The 15,639-nt window shown below is 41.6% G+C and overlaps 1 protein-coding gene across 1 annotated transcript in view; it reads right to left on the bottom strand.

Moving 5' to 3' along the window:
• Positions 1–15,639, bottom strand: part of SCP2 (sterol carrier protein 2) — a 54,926-nt gene that overhangs the window by 35,000 nt on the left and 4,287 nt on the right. Inside the window, exons 2-6 of the mRNA XM_006126385.3 lie at positions 13,842–13,899; positions 10,908–10,979; positions 8,825–8,956; positions 7,462–7,526; positions 573–699 (exon numbers count right to left, since the gene is read on the bottom strand). Of these exons, the coding sequence (XP_006126447.2) occupies positions 573–699; positions 7,462–7,526; positions 8,825–8,956; positions 10,908–10,979; positions 13,842–13,899 (454 nt within the window). The remainder of the gene's footprint in view (positions 1–572; positions 700–7,461; positions 7,527–8,824; positions 8,957–10,907; positions 10,980–13,841; positions 13,900–15,639) is intronic.

The raw sequence follows: 15,639 nt of genomic DNA, 5'->3' as shown, positions 1-15,639 counted from the left end.
TGAGTTGGTCGACCCGAGTGGAGACAGTTTATGAGCATGCGACCGGTACTTGTGTTCCTGCTGTCTCCAGAACTGGTATAACCCCCCCCCCCATCATCCCTATCCTAATTGATTTTTTAGTTGTCCTTATTGTTTGTCAAGTGTCAGTGTTTAAAAAGTTATTAAGTTAGTTTATAAATAGTTGTGGTTTAGGGTTTTTCCTGTTTCCTTGTATAAAGTTGTATAAATAATCAGCCCTATGGACAATACCAGTGTTAATTCAACTGTTCCTAACCCCTGGGCAGTTATTGGGAATTATTGTGATTTAGAAAAGCCTCAGGAAATTGTTTTGTGTTGTCTGGCAATCTGTTTAATTTTTGTTCTGATGATTGTCTGGCGTCATCAAAATAAAATCAGTTTGTGCTTTTTGAAACCCCCAGTTGTGGTCTCATCCTTTCCGGCATCCCTTCGAACCTCATGTATTACGGGGACTGACAATGGAATAACTATGCAGAAGTATATCCCAAACAAATGTTCCATTTGTCTTCTTTTTAATACACTATTCTGCATTTCCCCACAAGTTTGAACATTACCATATTTCTCCATATGTTCTTTTCCAGCATTTCCAAACAACTGTGGTGCTACTGGAGCCGCTGATAAGCCATATTTGTTTATCATCACTTCTATGTGTTTGTCTATTGGATTTGTCCTGTTCATGAACTAAAAATAAAAATAATTGTAAATTAAGCAGCCAGCAAGTTTAAAGCAAATTATCCCTTTCCTTTATAAACTACAGTATTCCTGTAAAAACATAATGGACTTTGAGAAAAAGAGAATCTCTCTTGCAAACAGTTCAAGTGGACAGCACTCTGGTGCCTGAGTAGAATTTTTTGAAATTTCAATAACCTGCCTACTTTCAAGAAAGCACATAAGAAGTAGACAGTCAGAAACATAACAAAACTAATGTTTCAGGTCTGTGGGTAATGAGTTGCACAGATGAGACTGTACTTATGTTGCAGTCCTTGTTTTCCAGAAATAATTTGATATTTTAAATTTTATTCCCAGAAGGAAAAACGAAATTTCATATTATTCCAATAACATTATCACGTGGAAGGAGACTGAATTTAAACATTATTGGAAAGCAGAGATTATATATGGCATCAGGAACCACGCTTATGCAAGCAGACTCATGTTGACATCTTTCCTACCACCTTATTTGATTACAGTTCTACTTTTAAAATAACATACATTTCCAAATGTAGAAGTATATAAAATAACTGAAAAACAATTGTGTTATAGGGAGGTGGTGAGGGAAAAGGACTTATGGAAACCCTCAGTTTACTGGATTCAGCATGGGATTAGAAACCAGAAGATTTGGCTTCTCTCCTTCCATGCCACTAACTTGCTGTGCAATTTTAGGCAAGTCACTTTAATCACTCTGAACCCTCACTTTTACCATTTATAATTTTCTGCACCTCCGCTCAGTTTTGTCTTTAATACAGATTATGTCAGCTTTTCTCAACCTTTTTGATAACAAGGACTGGCTTGCTGCCTTCTTGAACTGTATCAGAGAAATCTCAGAGACTGGTGCCAGTCCACAATCACTGTCCACTGGCACCAATCCACAGTTACTGAGAAATACTGGTATAAATTAATGGTTCTAAACAAGGGGTACATGTAACTCTGGTAATAAGCAGAGTTCTTCCGGGGGTACATCGAGTCATCTAGATATTTGCCTAGTTTTACAACTGGCTATATAAAAAGCATAAGTGAAGTCAGTACAAACTAAAATTTCATACAGACATGTACTTTTTTATACTGCTCAAGATACATTTCAGTGTATAGTAAGTATAAGATTTAAACGCCAATGGACTTATTTTATAATTATATGGTAAAAGTGAGAAAGTAAATAATTTCTCAGTAATTGTGTGCTTTGACTCTAATATTTTTTGTCTGATTTTACAAGCAAGTAGTTTTTAAGTGAAGTGAAACTTGGGTGTGCAAAAGACAACTCAGGAGTCATGGAAGTGATATAGTAGTCTGAAAAAATTGACAGTCACCGGTTTAGGTCATATTCTGCAGGTATTAGGAACTACTGAACATTACTTTTCTGGTAGATTTATCGATATTGGAAGACTAATCTCTTATTGGTGGATACAAGATTTACACATTGTACATTTATATTCCCACAATAAATGGTCCTGAAATATACCTTTACTTACATTTCCATCAAAAAAGACAGTTGCCTGTTTCCATAACTAATGTTCTTCAAGATGTGTTGCTCGTGTCTATTCAACATAGTGTGTGTGCTCGCCACATGCACATGTGCTGTAAGATTTTCCCTCAGCAGTACCCATAGGGGACAAAGCTCAGCGCCCCTGGAGGGGCATGCACATGACATGCTATGTAGGACACCCCCAAGGCCCTCCCTCCTCTGTTCCTTCTTGCCAGAGCTCTGACAGAACCATAGAATACTAGGACTGGAAGGGACCTCGAGAGGTCATCAACAGAAGAACATAAGAACATAAGAATGGCCGTACTGGGTCAGACCAAAGGTCCATCTAGCCCAGTATCCTGTCTACAGAAAGTGGCCAGCACCAGGTGCCCCAGAGAGGGAGGGCCGAAAACAATGATCAAGCGATCTGTCTCCTGCCATCCCTCTCCAGCCTCTGACAAACAGAGGCCAAGGACACCATTTTATCCCCTGGCTAATAGCCTTTTATAGACCTAACCTCCATGAATTTATCCAGCTTCAAGTCCAGTCCCCTGCCTCCATGGCAGGACCAAATACTGTTTAGACCATCCCTGATAGACATTTCTCTAACCTACTCTTAAATATCTCCAGAGATGGAGATTCCACAACCTCCCTAGGCAATTTATTCCAGTGTTTGACTACCCTGACAGTTAGGAACTTTTTCCTAATGTCCAACCTAAACCTCCCTTGCTGCAGTTTAAGCCCATTGCTTCTTGTTCTATCCTCAGAGGCCAAGATGAACAAGTTTTCTCCCTTCTCCTTATGACACTCTTTTAGATATCTGAAAACTGCTATCATGTCCCCCCCCTCAATCTTCTCTTTTCTAAACTAAACAAACTCAATTCCTTCAGTCTTCCCTCATAGGTCATGTTCTCTAGACCTTTAATCATTCTTGTTGCTCTTCTCTGGACCCTCTCCAATTACTCCACATCTTTCTTGAAATGCGGTGCCCAGAACTGGACACAATACTCCAATTGAGGCCTAACCAGCACAGAGTAGAGCGGAAGAATGACTTCTCGTGTCTTGCTCACAACACACCTGTTAATGCATCCCAGAATCATCTTTGCTTTCTTTGCAACAGCATCACACTACTGACTCATATTCAGCTTGTGGTCCACTATAACTCCTAGATTCCTTTCTGCCATACTCCTTCCTAGACAGTCGCTTCCCATTCTGTATGTATGAAACTGTTTGTTCCTTCCTAAATGGAGCACTTTGCATTTGTCTTTATTAAACTTCATCCCATTAGCCTCAGACCATTTCTCCAATTTGTTCAGGTCACTTTGAATTATGACCCTATCCTCCAGATTAGTCGCAACCCCTCCCAGCTTGGTATCATCTGCAAACTTAATAAGCATACTTTCTATACCAATATCTAAATCGTTGATGAAGATATTGAACAGAGCTGGTCCCAAAACAGACCCCTGCGGAACCCCACTTTTTATGCCTTTCCAGCAGGATTGTGAACCATTAATAACTACTCTCTAAGTACGGTTATCCAGCCAGTTATGCACCCACCTTATAGTAGCCCCATCTAAGTTGTATTTATCTAGTTTATTGATAAGAATATCATGCGAGACCGTATCAAACGCCTTACTAAAGTCTAGGTATACCACATCCGCCGCTTCTCCCTTATCCACAAGACTCGTTATCCTATTAAAGAAAGCTATCAGATTGGTTTGACATGATTTGTTCTTTACAAATCCATGCTGGCTGTTCCCTATCACCTTGCCACATTCCAAGTGTTTACAGATGATTTCCTTAATTACTTGCTCCATTATCTTCCCTGGCACAGAAGTTAAACTAACTGGTCTGTAGTTTCCTAGGTTGTTCTTATTTCCCTTTTTATAAATGGGCACTATATTTGCCCTTTTTCAGTCGTCTGGAATCTCTCCTGTCTCCCATGATTTTCCAAAGATGATAGCTAGAGGCTCAGATACTTCCTCTATCAGCTCCTTGAGTATTCTAAGATGCATTTCATCAGGCCCTGGAGACTTGCAGGCATCTAACTTTTCTAAGTGATTTTTGACTTGTTCTTTTTTTATTTTATCTTCTAAACCTCCCCCCTTCCCACTATCATTCACTATGTTAGGCATTCCTACAGACTTCTCGGTGAATACCGAAACAAAGAAGTCATTGAACATCTCTGCCATTTCCAAGTTTCCTGTTACTGTTTCTCTCTCCTCACTGGCCAGTGGGCCTACCCTCTCCTTGGTCTTCCTCTTGCTTCTAATGTATTTATAAAAAGTCTTCTTGTTTCCCTTTATTCCCGTAGCTAGTTTGAGCTCATTCTGTGCCTTTGCCTTTCTAATCTTGCCTCTGCATTACTGTGCTGTTTGCCTATATTCATCCTTTGTAATTTGTCCTACTTTCCATTTTTTATATGACTCCTTTTTTATTTTTAGATCATGCAAGATCTTGTGGTTAAGCCAAAGCGGTCTTTTGCCATATTTTCTATCTTTCCGACACATCGGAATAGCTTGCTTTTGGGCCCTTAACAATGTCCCTTTGAAAAACTGCCAACTCTCCTCAGTTGTTTTTCCCCTCAGTCTTGATTCCCATGAGACCTTACCTATCAGCTCTCTGAGCTTACCAAAATCCTCCTTCCTGAAATCCATTGTCTCTATTTTGCTGTTCTCCCTTCTACCCTTCCTTAGAATTGTGAACTCTTATGATTTCATGATCACTTTCACCCAAGCACCTTCCACTTTCAAATTCTCAACCAGTTCCTCCCTATTTGTTAGGATCAAATCTAGAACAGCTTCCCCCGGTAGCTTTTTCAAACTTCTGAAATAAAAAGTTGTCTCCAATGCAGTCCAAGAACTTATTGGACAGTCTGTGCCCTGCAGTGTTATTTTCCCAACATTTATCTGGATAAGAAGGGAATGAATGTGGGAAGTTGAATGGACATGAGCAACATGTCTTGAAGAGCAGCAGTTACGGAAACAGGTAACTGTCTTTTCTTGAGTGCTTGCTCATGTCCATTTAACATAGGTGACTGCAAGCAGCAGTCAGGTAGGAGTTTCAAGGACATGCAGATTGCGGCACTGATCTACCAAATGCCTTTTGAAAAAAGATGCTATTGAATGCGAACTGTGCTTTTTCGAAAGACAGCATTTAGACTCTTTCGAAAAAGCGGCTCGTAGTCTAGACACTCTCTTTCGAAAGAAGCTTTTTCAAAAGATTCTTTCGAAAAAGCCTCTTTCGAAAGAGGTTCGTAGTCTAGTCGTACCCCAGATGTGACACTTCCGGAGATATGTGATTCTCCCAGACAATGGAGGCAGTAAGTACATTAGTTGCTAACTGGTATAGGTCCGCAGTACAGGCCTTAAAGCCAAAGGAGCAGGGCATACTCTGTCCCCGGGCTATGTTCCTACAGGGGACTAATGAATTGTTAAACTGAACTATTTGCTAAACTATTTATAATTGAATAACGGGAGTAACTCCTGCTGCAGCTAAGCTGGAGCAATGAGTTCAAAGCACCGCCACTGGTGGCCAGAAGGAAGTGAGGAGGGAGGGGCCCAGGGTGCCCTATATACCACGCCATGTGCACTGAGCATGGTTCCCTATGGGTACTGCTGAAGGAAACCTTCTGGCACTGGTGCATGCGGGGAGCATACACCCCTATGCTGAATGGACATAAGCAAGCACATGAAGAAAAACAGTTATTTACTTTTTTAAGCAAACTGTCTGATATCTTGCAGCACCTGATAGACTAACAGATGTACACTAAAACTCCGATGGTCCGGCATCTGATGGCCCCGCACTCCTGATGGTCCAACACCATCAGGAACCCGGAAGTGCTCCGGGCAGCCAGACCATTGGAGCTGCTTTGCCCCCAGCTTCCCCGATTCAGCCGCTGCTAAAACTGACCAGCGGCTGAATCGGGGAAGCCGGGGGCAGAGCAGCTGGAGTGCTGCCGGGTAGGTCCCGTAGCGCTGCCCCTCGGGGCTGCGGGACCAACCCGGCAGCACCCCAGCTGTCCCCGATTCAGCCGGTGCTGAAACTGACCAGCGGCTGACTCCAGGAAACCAGAGGCAGAGCTGCTCTGCCCCGGCTTCCTGGAATCAGCCGCTGGTCAGTTTCAGCAGCAGCTGACTTGGGTACACCTGGGACAGAGCAGCTGGGGTGCTGCCGGGTTGGTCCCCACAGCGCCGAGGTGTGGCGCTGTGGGACCAACCCGGCAGCCACCCAGCTGCTCTGCCCCAGGCGTCCTGATTCAGCCGCTGCTGAAACTGACCAGCAGCTGACTCCAGGAAGTCCGGGACAGAGAAGCTCTGCCTCGGGCTTCCTGGAGTCAGCCGCTGATCAGTATCAGCAGTGGCTGACTTGGGGACACCTGGGGCAGAGCAGCTGGGGTGTTGCTGGGTTGGTCCAGTAGCGCCAAGAAGCGGCGCTGCGGGACCAACCCAGCAGCACCCCAGCTGCTTTGCCCCAGGCATCCCCAAGAGCAGCTGGGGTGCTGCCGGGTTGGTCTTACTGCGCCAAGGGTCGGCGCTACCAGACCAACCCGGCAGCACTCCAGCTGCTCTGCCCCAGGAGTCAATTGACCAGCAGCGGCTGAATCAGGGACACCTGGGGCAGAGCCAGACTATCGGAAGGGGGGGTCTATAAGGCGCCTGGGGTGGCATCCCCCCCACCACACCCCAGACTCCTCATAGCCCCCCTTCCGATAATCTGGCATCCCCTGGGTCCTAAAGGTGCCGGATTATCGGAAGTTTACTGTAGTTGAGCATAAGCTTTCGTGGGCAAAGACCTACTTCATCAGATGCATGTAGTGGAAATTTCCAGAGCCAGGTATAAATATGCAGGCAAGAATCAGGCTAGAGATAATGAGGTAAATTCAATCAGGGAGGATGAGGCCCTCTTCTAGCTAGAAGTGGGCTAGAAGTGGGCCTCATCCTCCCTGATTGAATTTACCTCATTATCTCTAGCCTGATTCTCGCCTGCATATTTATACCTGCCTCTGGAAATTTCCACTACATGCATCTGACGAAGTGGGTCTTTGCCCACGAAAGATTATGCTCCAATACATCTGTTAGTCTATAAGGTGCTACAGGACTCCTTGTCGCTTTTGCAGATCCAGACTAACATGGCTACCCCTCTGATACTTGTCTGATATCTTGAAACTACTATATGTACATGGGAATTTGGAATTATTTTATACATTTTAAACATTTATATTCCTAGATTACATTAAAAGGTACAAATACTTTAAAGACACTTACTTCAGCTTTAAGGGATCCCCTTTCCATCTTTTCAAAGCCAAGAGCCAAAGCACAATTTGCCAAACCTTAAAAATAAAGTTTTCATTATTTGAAATAAGACTAAATGTCTAAATTAAATTATGTACTATAAACATGAATTTTGCTAAAACAAGACAAAAAATGGCACATTTTCCTTCCTCTTTCTTCACTTCTGAATTTGAGTCAAGTTTGAATGAAAATGGTGTTGAGATTACACAAATAATTGATGTGAAGTAAGAATTAAAACCATATCATTATTCCAATGCTGAAAGATAAATTTCTTAAAATTGAAGTGAGAACACTTGGCAATCACAAATACTGAAATACAATTAATTACAGGAACTCACAGTTAATATTTTTAATTATAGAAATAACAGGAATATCATATGTCCTCCTCATCCCATTTTTTGTACTATGAAACTCCCTGAAGAATTACAGAAATGGAGTGTAAACTCCCTCACTCTTCAGTTGAAAAGCAGTATATATAAAATCATTCACAAAGAATTTTCCCTAAAGTGTTAGTCAAGAGTTTGAGTTATTAAACAATCTGACTAAAACTCCATTCTGCTCTGATTGGTTCAAGGTTTCAGTCTCTCATGATGTCATAAACCCACTAGTTTCAGTTCTCCAAAAAGTCCTTTCAATAAAACTGAAAATCAAAACCTGATATTCTAGTACCAAAAAACACAAGAAAAAAAAACTTGAAAAATATAATTTTACACCAAAAAACATAAAAAGACTTTACTTTCCAAGATCACCTTTCAACTAAGAGAATATTCAGTGTAGTATTACTTACAGTGTAAGATTGAAGTATAGTTCAAAAGATGGCTAATAAAATAAAATAAAGAGCTGCAATAGATAAAGACAAAGAAAAACTACTTTAAAAGAAACAAGCACACATCTTCTCACTGTTCTGTTGGTAAGTGGGGCAGGGGAGGGAATAAGAAAGAAAGGTCTTGGAGGGAAGAAAGCAGCAAGGATAAACTGCTTCAAATTGTTTTTCCTAATGCTAGCAAGTTAACAAAAGAATTATAAAGAGAGCCAGCAATCAAGATTCTTTGTCATATCCGAACATCCTACTCTGACACAGAGTATGACAAAGTTGATCAGTCCAGGCACTACCAATCACCCTTCCCAATCTGGGGAGGCAGGCAGAGAACTTAAGTAGCTGTGCCTATGGAAAATGAACAAATGTAATTTATGAAATTCTCTTTTATTATTATTTCCTTTTATCTGCATTCATCTCAGAGAGATTCATGAAATTAATTAATATGTCTGTATTATTATTTATTATTATTACACACACTACATCACTGCTAATTAATTCTAAGCAAACAAAGCTTACCTCCTTGGATCACTTGCTGAGCCATGAACAAAGCAGTGGATCCAGTAGAACAGTTGTTGTTTACATTAATGATAGGAATGCCAGTTAATCCCAAACTGTGATAGATAGCCCGCTGACCACATGTTGAGTCACCTTTGTACAAAAATGAAGCATTTAAACGAAAGTGGAGAGCAGTCTTATAGCAGCAAAAATTCTGACAACATATGTGTAATGCTATACTTTGATTTTAGAAGAGACAATTCTAAAATCTTTGAACGGCACAATTTTCCAATTCAACTGGTAGCAACAGATAAGCTAAGGGCTCATCTAGATTACGCTGAAGTTCCACGGGAATTTGCATATCTTCTTCAGATCTCACTTTCGAAAGCAGAGCTTTCTAAAGTGAAAGTAGACGGGACACGGGCCGTTTTCGGCAACCCCCCTTTTTCGAAAAGTTGTGTAAACCTCATTTTTTGAGGAAGAGCGGCTTTTTGAAAAAGGGTGTAGGTTGCCCAAAAAACTGCATCCCAACTACATTCCCAGCTGACCCTGGGCTCCATGAGGCATTGCTGCTTTGAAACACCATGGTGAGCTCAGGGCCAGTGGAAGGACTGCTTGAGTCCCCTTCTGGCCCCCATGCTCCCCACAGCACTTTCACCTTTGAAGTTGTTACACTTAAAAGTTGGTGGTGCTCTTATCGACTAATCGAATAGTTGATGCAAATTGCATCGATTATTCAATTACCCAATTAATCCAAATTTAACACCACTACACCAGTCGCTATTGCCTGATTGTACAAATAACAGTCTCCAGTAAAGTGCCTGTTCCAGATACATACACTTGTGACACTAGGGGAGTTTGCTTTCTCACCATACGAAAAGCATCATGAGGAGTTAAGAGTCAACCTGAGCTACTGGACTCCATTTCCTCTAAATATCCCAGCTGATTTTCTTTTACTAATATTATCTGGTCAATCACAAACACCACTTGTTGAAAGCAGATGGTTAAAGTGGTGTTCCAAGATAAAATCTGTAACTGTGTGTCCAGGGAGGTTACAGCACTCCTTCACTCATTTTTGTAAAGTTATCATTTATTATGTCTGATTTGTGTCCATTTTTTTTGCATAGACAGAGTCCAGTACGTCCAATATACATGGCAGAGGAGCATTGTTGGCACATGATGGCTGAGCTGAATTCACATGCAAGTTTGATATTTGCCCTTCCTGGTCAAATTTATTTTTAAAAATGCTTTGCCAAGTTGACTGGCTTCTTATTGGTAGTGTTACTGCTAAAAGTAATTCTCAGAATTTTAACTTGCACACTGAACTTCCTTATTTTACCAACTCTTTTCCATAATGTACATGAAGGAGGACTGACTTTGCCCAAGTAATAATTAATCTTTTTTCTATAGATAACTCAGGATGAGTTGGGCAAATGTGCTCTGCAAAAAAGAAAATGTATAAATGTATCTTTAAGTACTGCGAAGAAAAAGAAAAGATAAGGAAGAAATAGCAGACATGTCTCCTTATGACTTAATGTCTAAGAAAGTGATGTTCTAGCCTTGCAGGCAAGGATATCATAACTTCTCAACCTCCAGAGGTGGAGCAAGCAGCAAAAGTATACTATCATTTACACTACTGCAATGAATGACATTTCCATAACAATTATAAGAATATATGTGTTATACACATTTCATATAAAGTGCTGAAGAAGATCAAACACAAAGGATAACTCTGGAGGACCTGATCCTGATACTTGCACATGTACCAAGTTTCCTTGAAATCTAAGCCTACCAATGATTAAAATAACTGGACACTTTAAAGGTCACTAAGGTTGAAATCTGTGCTCATTAAAAGTATGAGGCCCTAATCTTGCAAAGATGTATATAAGTGCACCGTTTAAGCACCTATACACTGTGTGTTAAGGTGGGTCCAGGAATGGGGAGGGAGGGGTGGATGTTAATCCTCCCAAAGGCTTTGTACAGTGCATGTGTAATACTATTAATTAAATTTCATTCTCACTGACCGGATTCCTCATATGCATAAAATAAAGTTAAGCAAGTGGGTGTTTGCAAACTCACACCCTAAACTGGTAACATAACTTACCGTAAACATAGCCCACACAAGCTTGTTCCACTGCTGAGTAAGGAATACCTGAATCAGCCAATGCCTTCTGACCTAGAGAGAGATTTTTTAAAAAAATCCAGCAGTCAAAACTTTAAAAAGTGCATAAATATTTTTTGAGAAAATGATCCATACAAAACTTATAAGGAGGCAATAACAGAAATTAAATCAATTAAATTAATGGAGATTGCCTATCTCCTAGAACTGGAAGGGACCTTGAAAGGTCATCAAGTCCAGTCCCCTGCCTTCACAGCAGGACCAATTACCATCCCTGACAAATTTTTGCCCCAAATCCTTAAATAGCCTCCGCAAGGATTGAACTCACAACCCTGGGTTTAGCAGGCCCATGCTCAAACCACTGAGCTATCCCTCCCCCCTAAGGGCAAATACATTATTCATTCTCACAGGGACAGACAAATATTCTTTCAGTTTTTTCCAGTCTAGAGGACCACATATAACTTAGCTTTTCATCCTCTACATAAAAGCCTAATGAAATTTAATTATTCATCCCTCTGAATAAAAAGCTACATTATGCAATGCATCTATGTAACTGTAAACAAATACAAAATAGTATTACACGTGCACTACAGAAACAAATTTCAAGGCCCATTGTATTTGAAAGAGTAAACAATGCATTTATGGGTATGTCTACATTTCATTCCTCGAGAGAGAGAAAGAGGAATGCACATGCAGATACCTGAAATCGCAAATGAAGCGGGGCTTTAAATATCCCGCGCTTCATTTGCACAATTGCGTTATGGTGCTATTTCAAAATAATCCTTACGGGTTATTTCGAGGGAAGGGTTTTCTCTCAAAATAGCGCTATTTTGAAATAGCTCCATAATGCGATTATGTAAATGAAGCGTGGGATATTTAAATCCCCGCTTCGGTTGCGACTTCGGGTGTCTGTATTTGCATTCCTCTCTCGGAAGAGGAATGAAGTGTAGGCATACCCTAACTGATTGTTCCTTTCTAAGTGGAGTACTTTGCATTTGTCCTTATTGTTGAACTGAAATATTTTAACATAGTGCATAATTGACCCGTGGAACTCACTGCCACGAAATATTGGATCCAAGAATATAGGATTCAAAAATTAATTAGCTGTTAGATATCCCACGCTTCATTTGCATAATCGCGTTATGGCGCTATTTCAAAATAGCGCTATTTTCGAGAAAAAAACGGGGTTATTTCGAGATAAAACCCATCCCTCGAAATAATCCTCACTCCTCATTTGCAATTTCGGGTGTCTGCATTTGCCTTCCTTTCCCGGAAGAGTAATGAAGTGTAGACATACCCTTACATATGTACAAAATGTGAAATAACAGCCTAGGATGGAATCCTGTGGAAAGGAATCTGGGCGGGGGTGGAGGGGGAGTAGTTACAGTATGTTAATAGTGTGATACTGGCAAAAAAGAAGACATAACTCTGTGGGAGGCAGCAGCACACGGGGCAGAGAACCAGTCAACTCGATGGCAGCCAGTACGCTCAGGGAGCCAGCTTGAAAGCCAGCTCCCCGTGTATACTGGCTCCCTCCCCCACAATGCTGCCTCCGTGGGAGGCAGACGACACTGTGGGAGCCGGCACATGCAGAGAGCCCACTTAAAAGCTGGCTTCCTATGTACACCGGTTCCCACTCCCCCCACTGCTACCTCTGATACAGAGACAACAGCACGCAGGGGAAGGGGGGACTGCGTATAACTGTGAGGATTAACCAGTGAGCCCAGGCTCATCTGTTAACCGTGTACAGTAATTACTCATTTAACACGTGCCCTCTTAACATGTTTTCGCAATAGCATGATTTTTTTTTTAGGGAATGTTTTTCAAATAACACAACCGTCCCCAAAATAACATGAAAATAATCAAGTGGCAAAATACTTCACGAGGCGGTATGAGTTGGTGAAAACAGTGGTAATAAGCATGAGCGGATGAATACACGTGGTCACAGTGCTCCTCTGCTCACTTACGTGTTTATCTTTGTGTTTTAACAAACCGCGGCGACCTGTGTTGCTAGATATCTTGTGTCACTAGATATCTAATGTTGATGTTGACAACCCAGCACCAACAGAAAATTGACTTTGTCACCACCACCTGAAATGCAACCCCTACCTTTTCCATTATTTTTAATGGGATAATTGACCCCACATAGCACATTTTCGCTTAGCACGAACATTTTCAGAAACGCATCTATAGTGTTAAATGAGGAATTACTGTGCCTGGGTACACCTTCAATGGAGTATTGTAAGCAGGAATGTTGTAAGAAATAAAAAAGATTTTTTTTCTCCATCCTACTTGTAACAACGTTTTAGGTACTTTAAAACTGCTATGTCCCTTCTCAGTCTTCTCATTTCCAGATAAAGAAACCCAATTGTTTCAATTTTTCCTAATAGGCCATGTTTTCTAGATCTTTATCCATTCTTGTTGCTCTACTTTGGGCTTTTTCCAATTTGTCTACATCTCTCCTGAAATGTGGCATCCGGAACACAATACTCCAGTTGAGGCCTAATCAGCTCAGAGTAGAACAGAAGAATTACTTCCCTTTAACCTCTGATGATAGGACAAGAAGCAAGGGCTTTAATTGCAGACAGGGAGGTTTAAGTTGGACATTTGGTTAATCGCTGGAATAAACTGCTTAGGGAGGTTGTGGAATCTCCATCATTAGACATTTTTAATAGCACTTTTTTAGACAAACACTTGTCAGGAGTGGTCTAGATGCTGCTTTGTCCTGCCATGAGTGCAAGGGAGTGGATATGACGACGTCTTGAGGTTCCTTCCAGTCCTATAATTCTATGAAATTTCAGTTTTAAATTTTCTGTCTTGAATGTTCCTTGGCTATTTCCGTTCTTGTACATTTTACCCTCTCTCAATACATTTCAGAAAAAAATATTAAAGCTAGAAGTCATGTTGGCCATTAATTACCTGCCTCCTTAGCCATGTCAGGGTAATCCCAATCTTCCCGTACACCAGGCTTTTCAAACTGGCAAGAAGGAAAACAACATTTAAACTTAATACAGATATTTTGCTAAAATTACTACATTCATGTATCATTGAGTAAATTATATTTTTACATCTGAACACTCAGGGTAAAATCCCTTTTGCAGATGGCCCATGCAAAGCCATTGTTCCACAGAGACTACACAGCATAGCACAGTTCCCCCCAAAGAGTGGGGCATGCTCCTTATGGGGGGGGGCAGTGGAACATTTGGAGAAAAATGCAGTAGAGCTCAGACCAGCCTCCAAAGGGGGAGGAGGGCAGGGAGAGTCTCCTATGCTTCCAGCCCTACTTTCCCCCCCAATCCTGTTCAGTCTTCAGTCCTGCTCTGTCTCCAGACCTGGACCAGCCTCCTCCCCAAGTGTACTAGGGCTGTTAGCGATCAGGTAATATAATGGTCGACTAACCACATGAATTCTTAGTGGTTAGTCAAGTATTCTATAGTCACTGGGGCTGGCAGCCAATGCAGTCTGGCCCCACTCCCAGGGAACACCCTGCCATCCCACACTGTTGCCTCTGTATCAGAGGCATCAGCATGGGGTAGCAGGTAGCAGCCAGTCTGTAAGGGGAGCCAATTTAAAAACCAGCTCACCACACAATCTGGCTGCCTGCCGCCCCATGCTGCTGCCTCTGATACAGAAGCAGCAGCGCAGGGTGGCAACAGCCCCTGAATACAGGAGGTCCAAACTGTCTGCAGACAGAGGCTGCTGAGGGGAGCTCGAGAGGCAGCAAGGAGAGGGAAATGTGAGTAGTCAACTAGATTAACTGATAAGAATAGACTTATCAGTTAGTTGACTAGTCAACTACTAGCTTACATCCCTAGCGTACTGGCTCCCACCTGCCCCCCAGGCCACCTTGCAGGCAGAGGTTGCTTGGCGTCCGGGTTGGCACAGCCCCTGCCTACTGGCCTAGGCTGCACACAGTATTTCAAAGTGGCAGCACCACATGGAGCCCAGGATCTGCCACTTTGAAATGCTGTGTGCAGCCGGAGGCCAGCTGGGGACTCCCCTGCTCCCCCTGGATTCAGTGAGGCACTGCCTCTTTGAAACACCTTGGGGACCACGGGACCAGCAGGGGACTGCTTGAGTCCCCTGCTGGTCCCATGATCCCCACAGCACTTTCTCCTCTGAAGTGCAGCAACAGTTCTGGGGCTGTTGCTACACTTTAAAGGTAGAGGCATCCTTATCAACTAATCAAATACCCAATTAATCCAAATTTAACATCCCTCTTCTGGGCCAGGGCAAGTTTATTGTAAATTAGAAATATACATTAAATTAGCAGCTAAATAATTAAATATAGTAAATGATACCTCTAAGATAAACTGGAATTAAAATTGAGATATTTGAAATGTTAATAATAAGCAACCAGGATTTAATACAGTCCTTCACTGCCAAACTGTCCTCAAGAATGACTTTTCAACAGACTGCAAACTTGTCTAATGCTAGAGAACTAGATACAATTTATGCTTTTATATTACCTATTTAAAATATGTTCTTGAATTAGTTTAATAGAAATAATAGTTAAATAGGAATTCATGCGTGTCTTTCCATAAAAGAGGGCTAGCTAAACTGTAAACAGTCCATGAGTAAGTTTCAAGAATGGTTGTTAAAATAAGTAATAGGCTAGGGGAAGAGAACTTATGTATGGTTTATGAATTCTGGTTAATATTATGAAATTATAAGAATATAATAATGGCCACTATTGGTTCAGACCAATTGTCTACCT

The sequence above is a fragment of the Pelodiscus sinensis genome, chromosome 9, assembly GCF_049634645.1.
Source record: "Pelodiscus sinensis isolate JC-2024 chromosome 9, ASM4963464v1, whole genome shotgun sequence".
Classification (NCBI taxonomy): domain Eukaryota; kingdom Metazoa; phylum Chordata; order Testudines; family Trionychidae; genus Pelodiscus; species Pelodiscus sinensis.
This window is presented reverse-complemented; position numbering and strand designations above follow the sequence as displayed.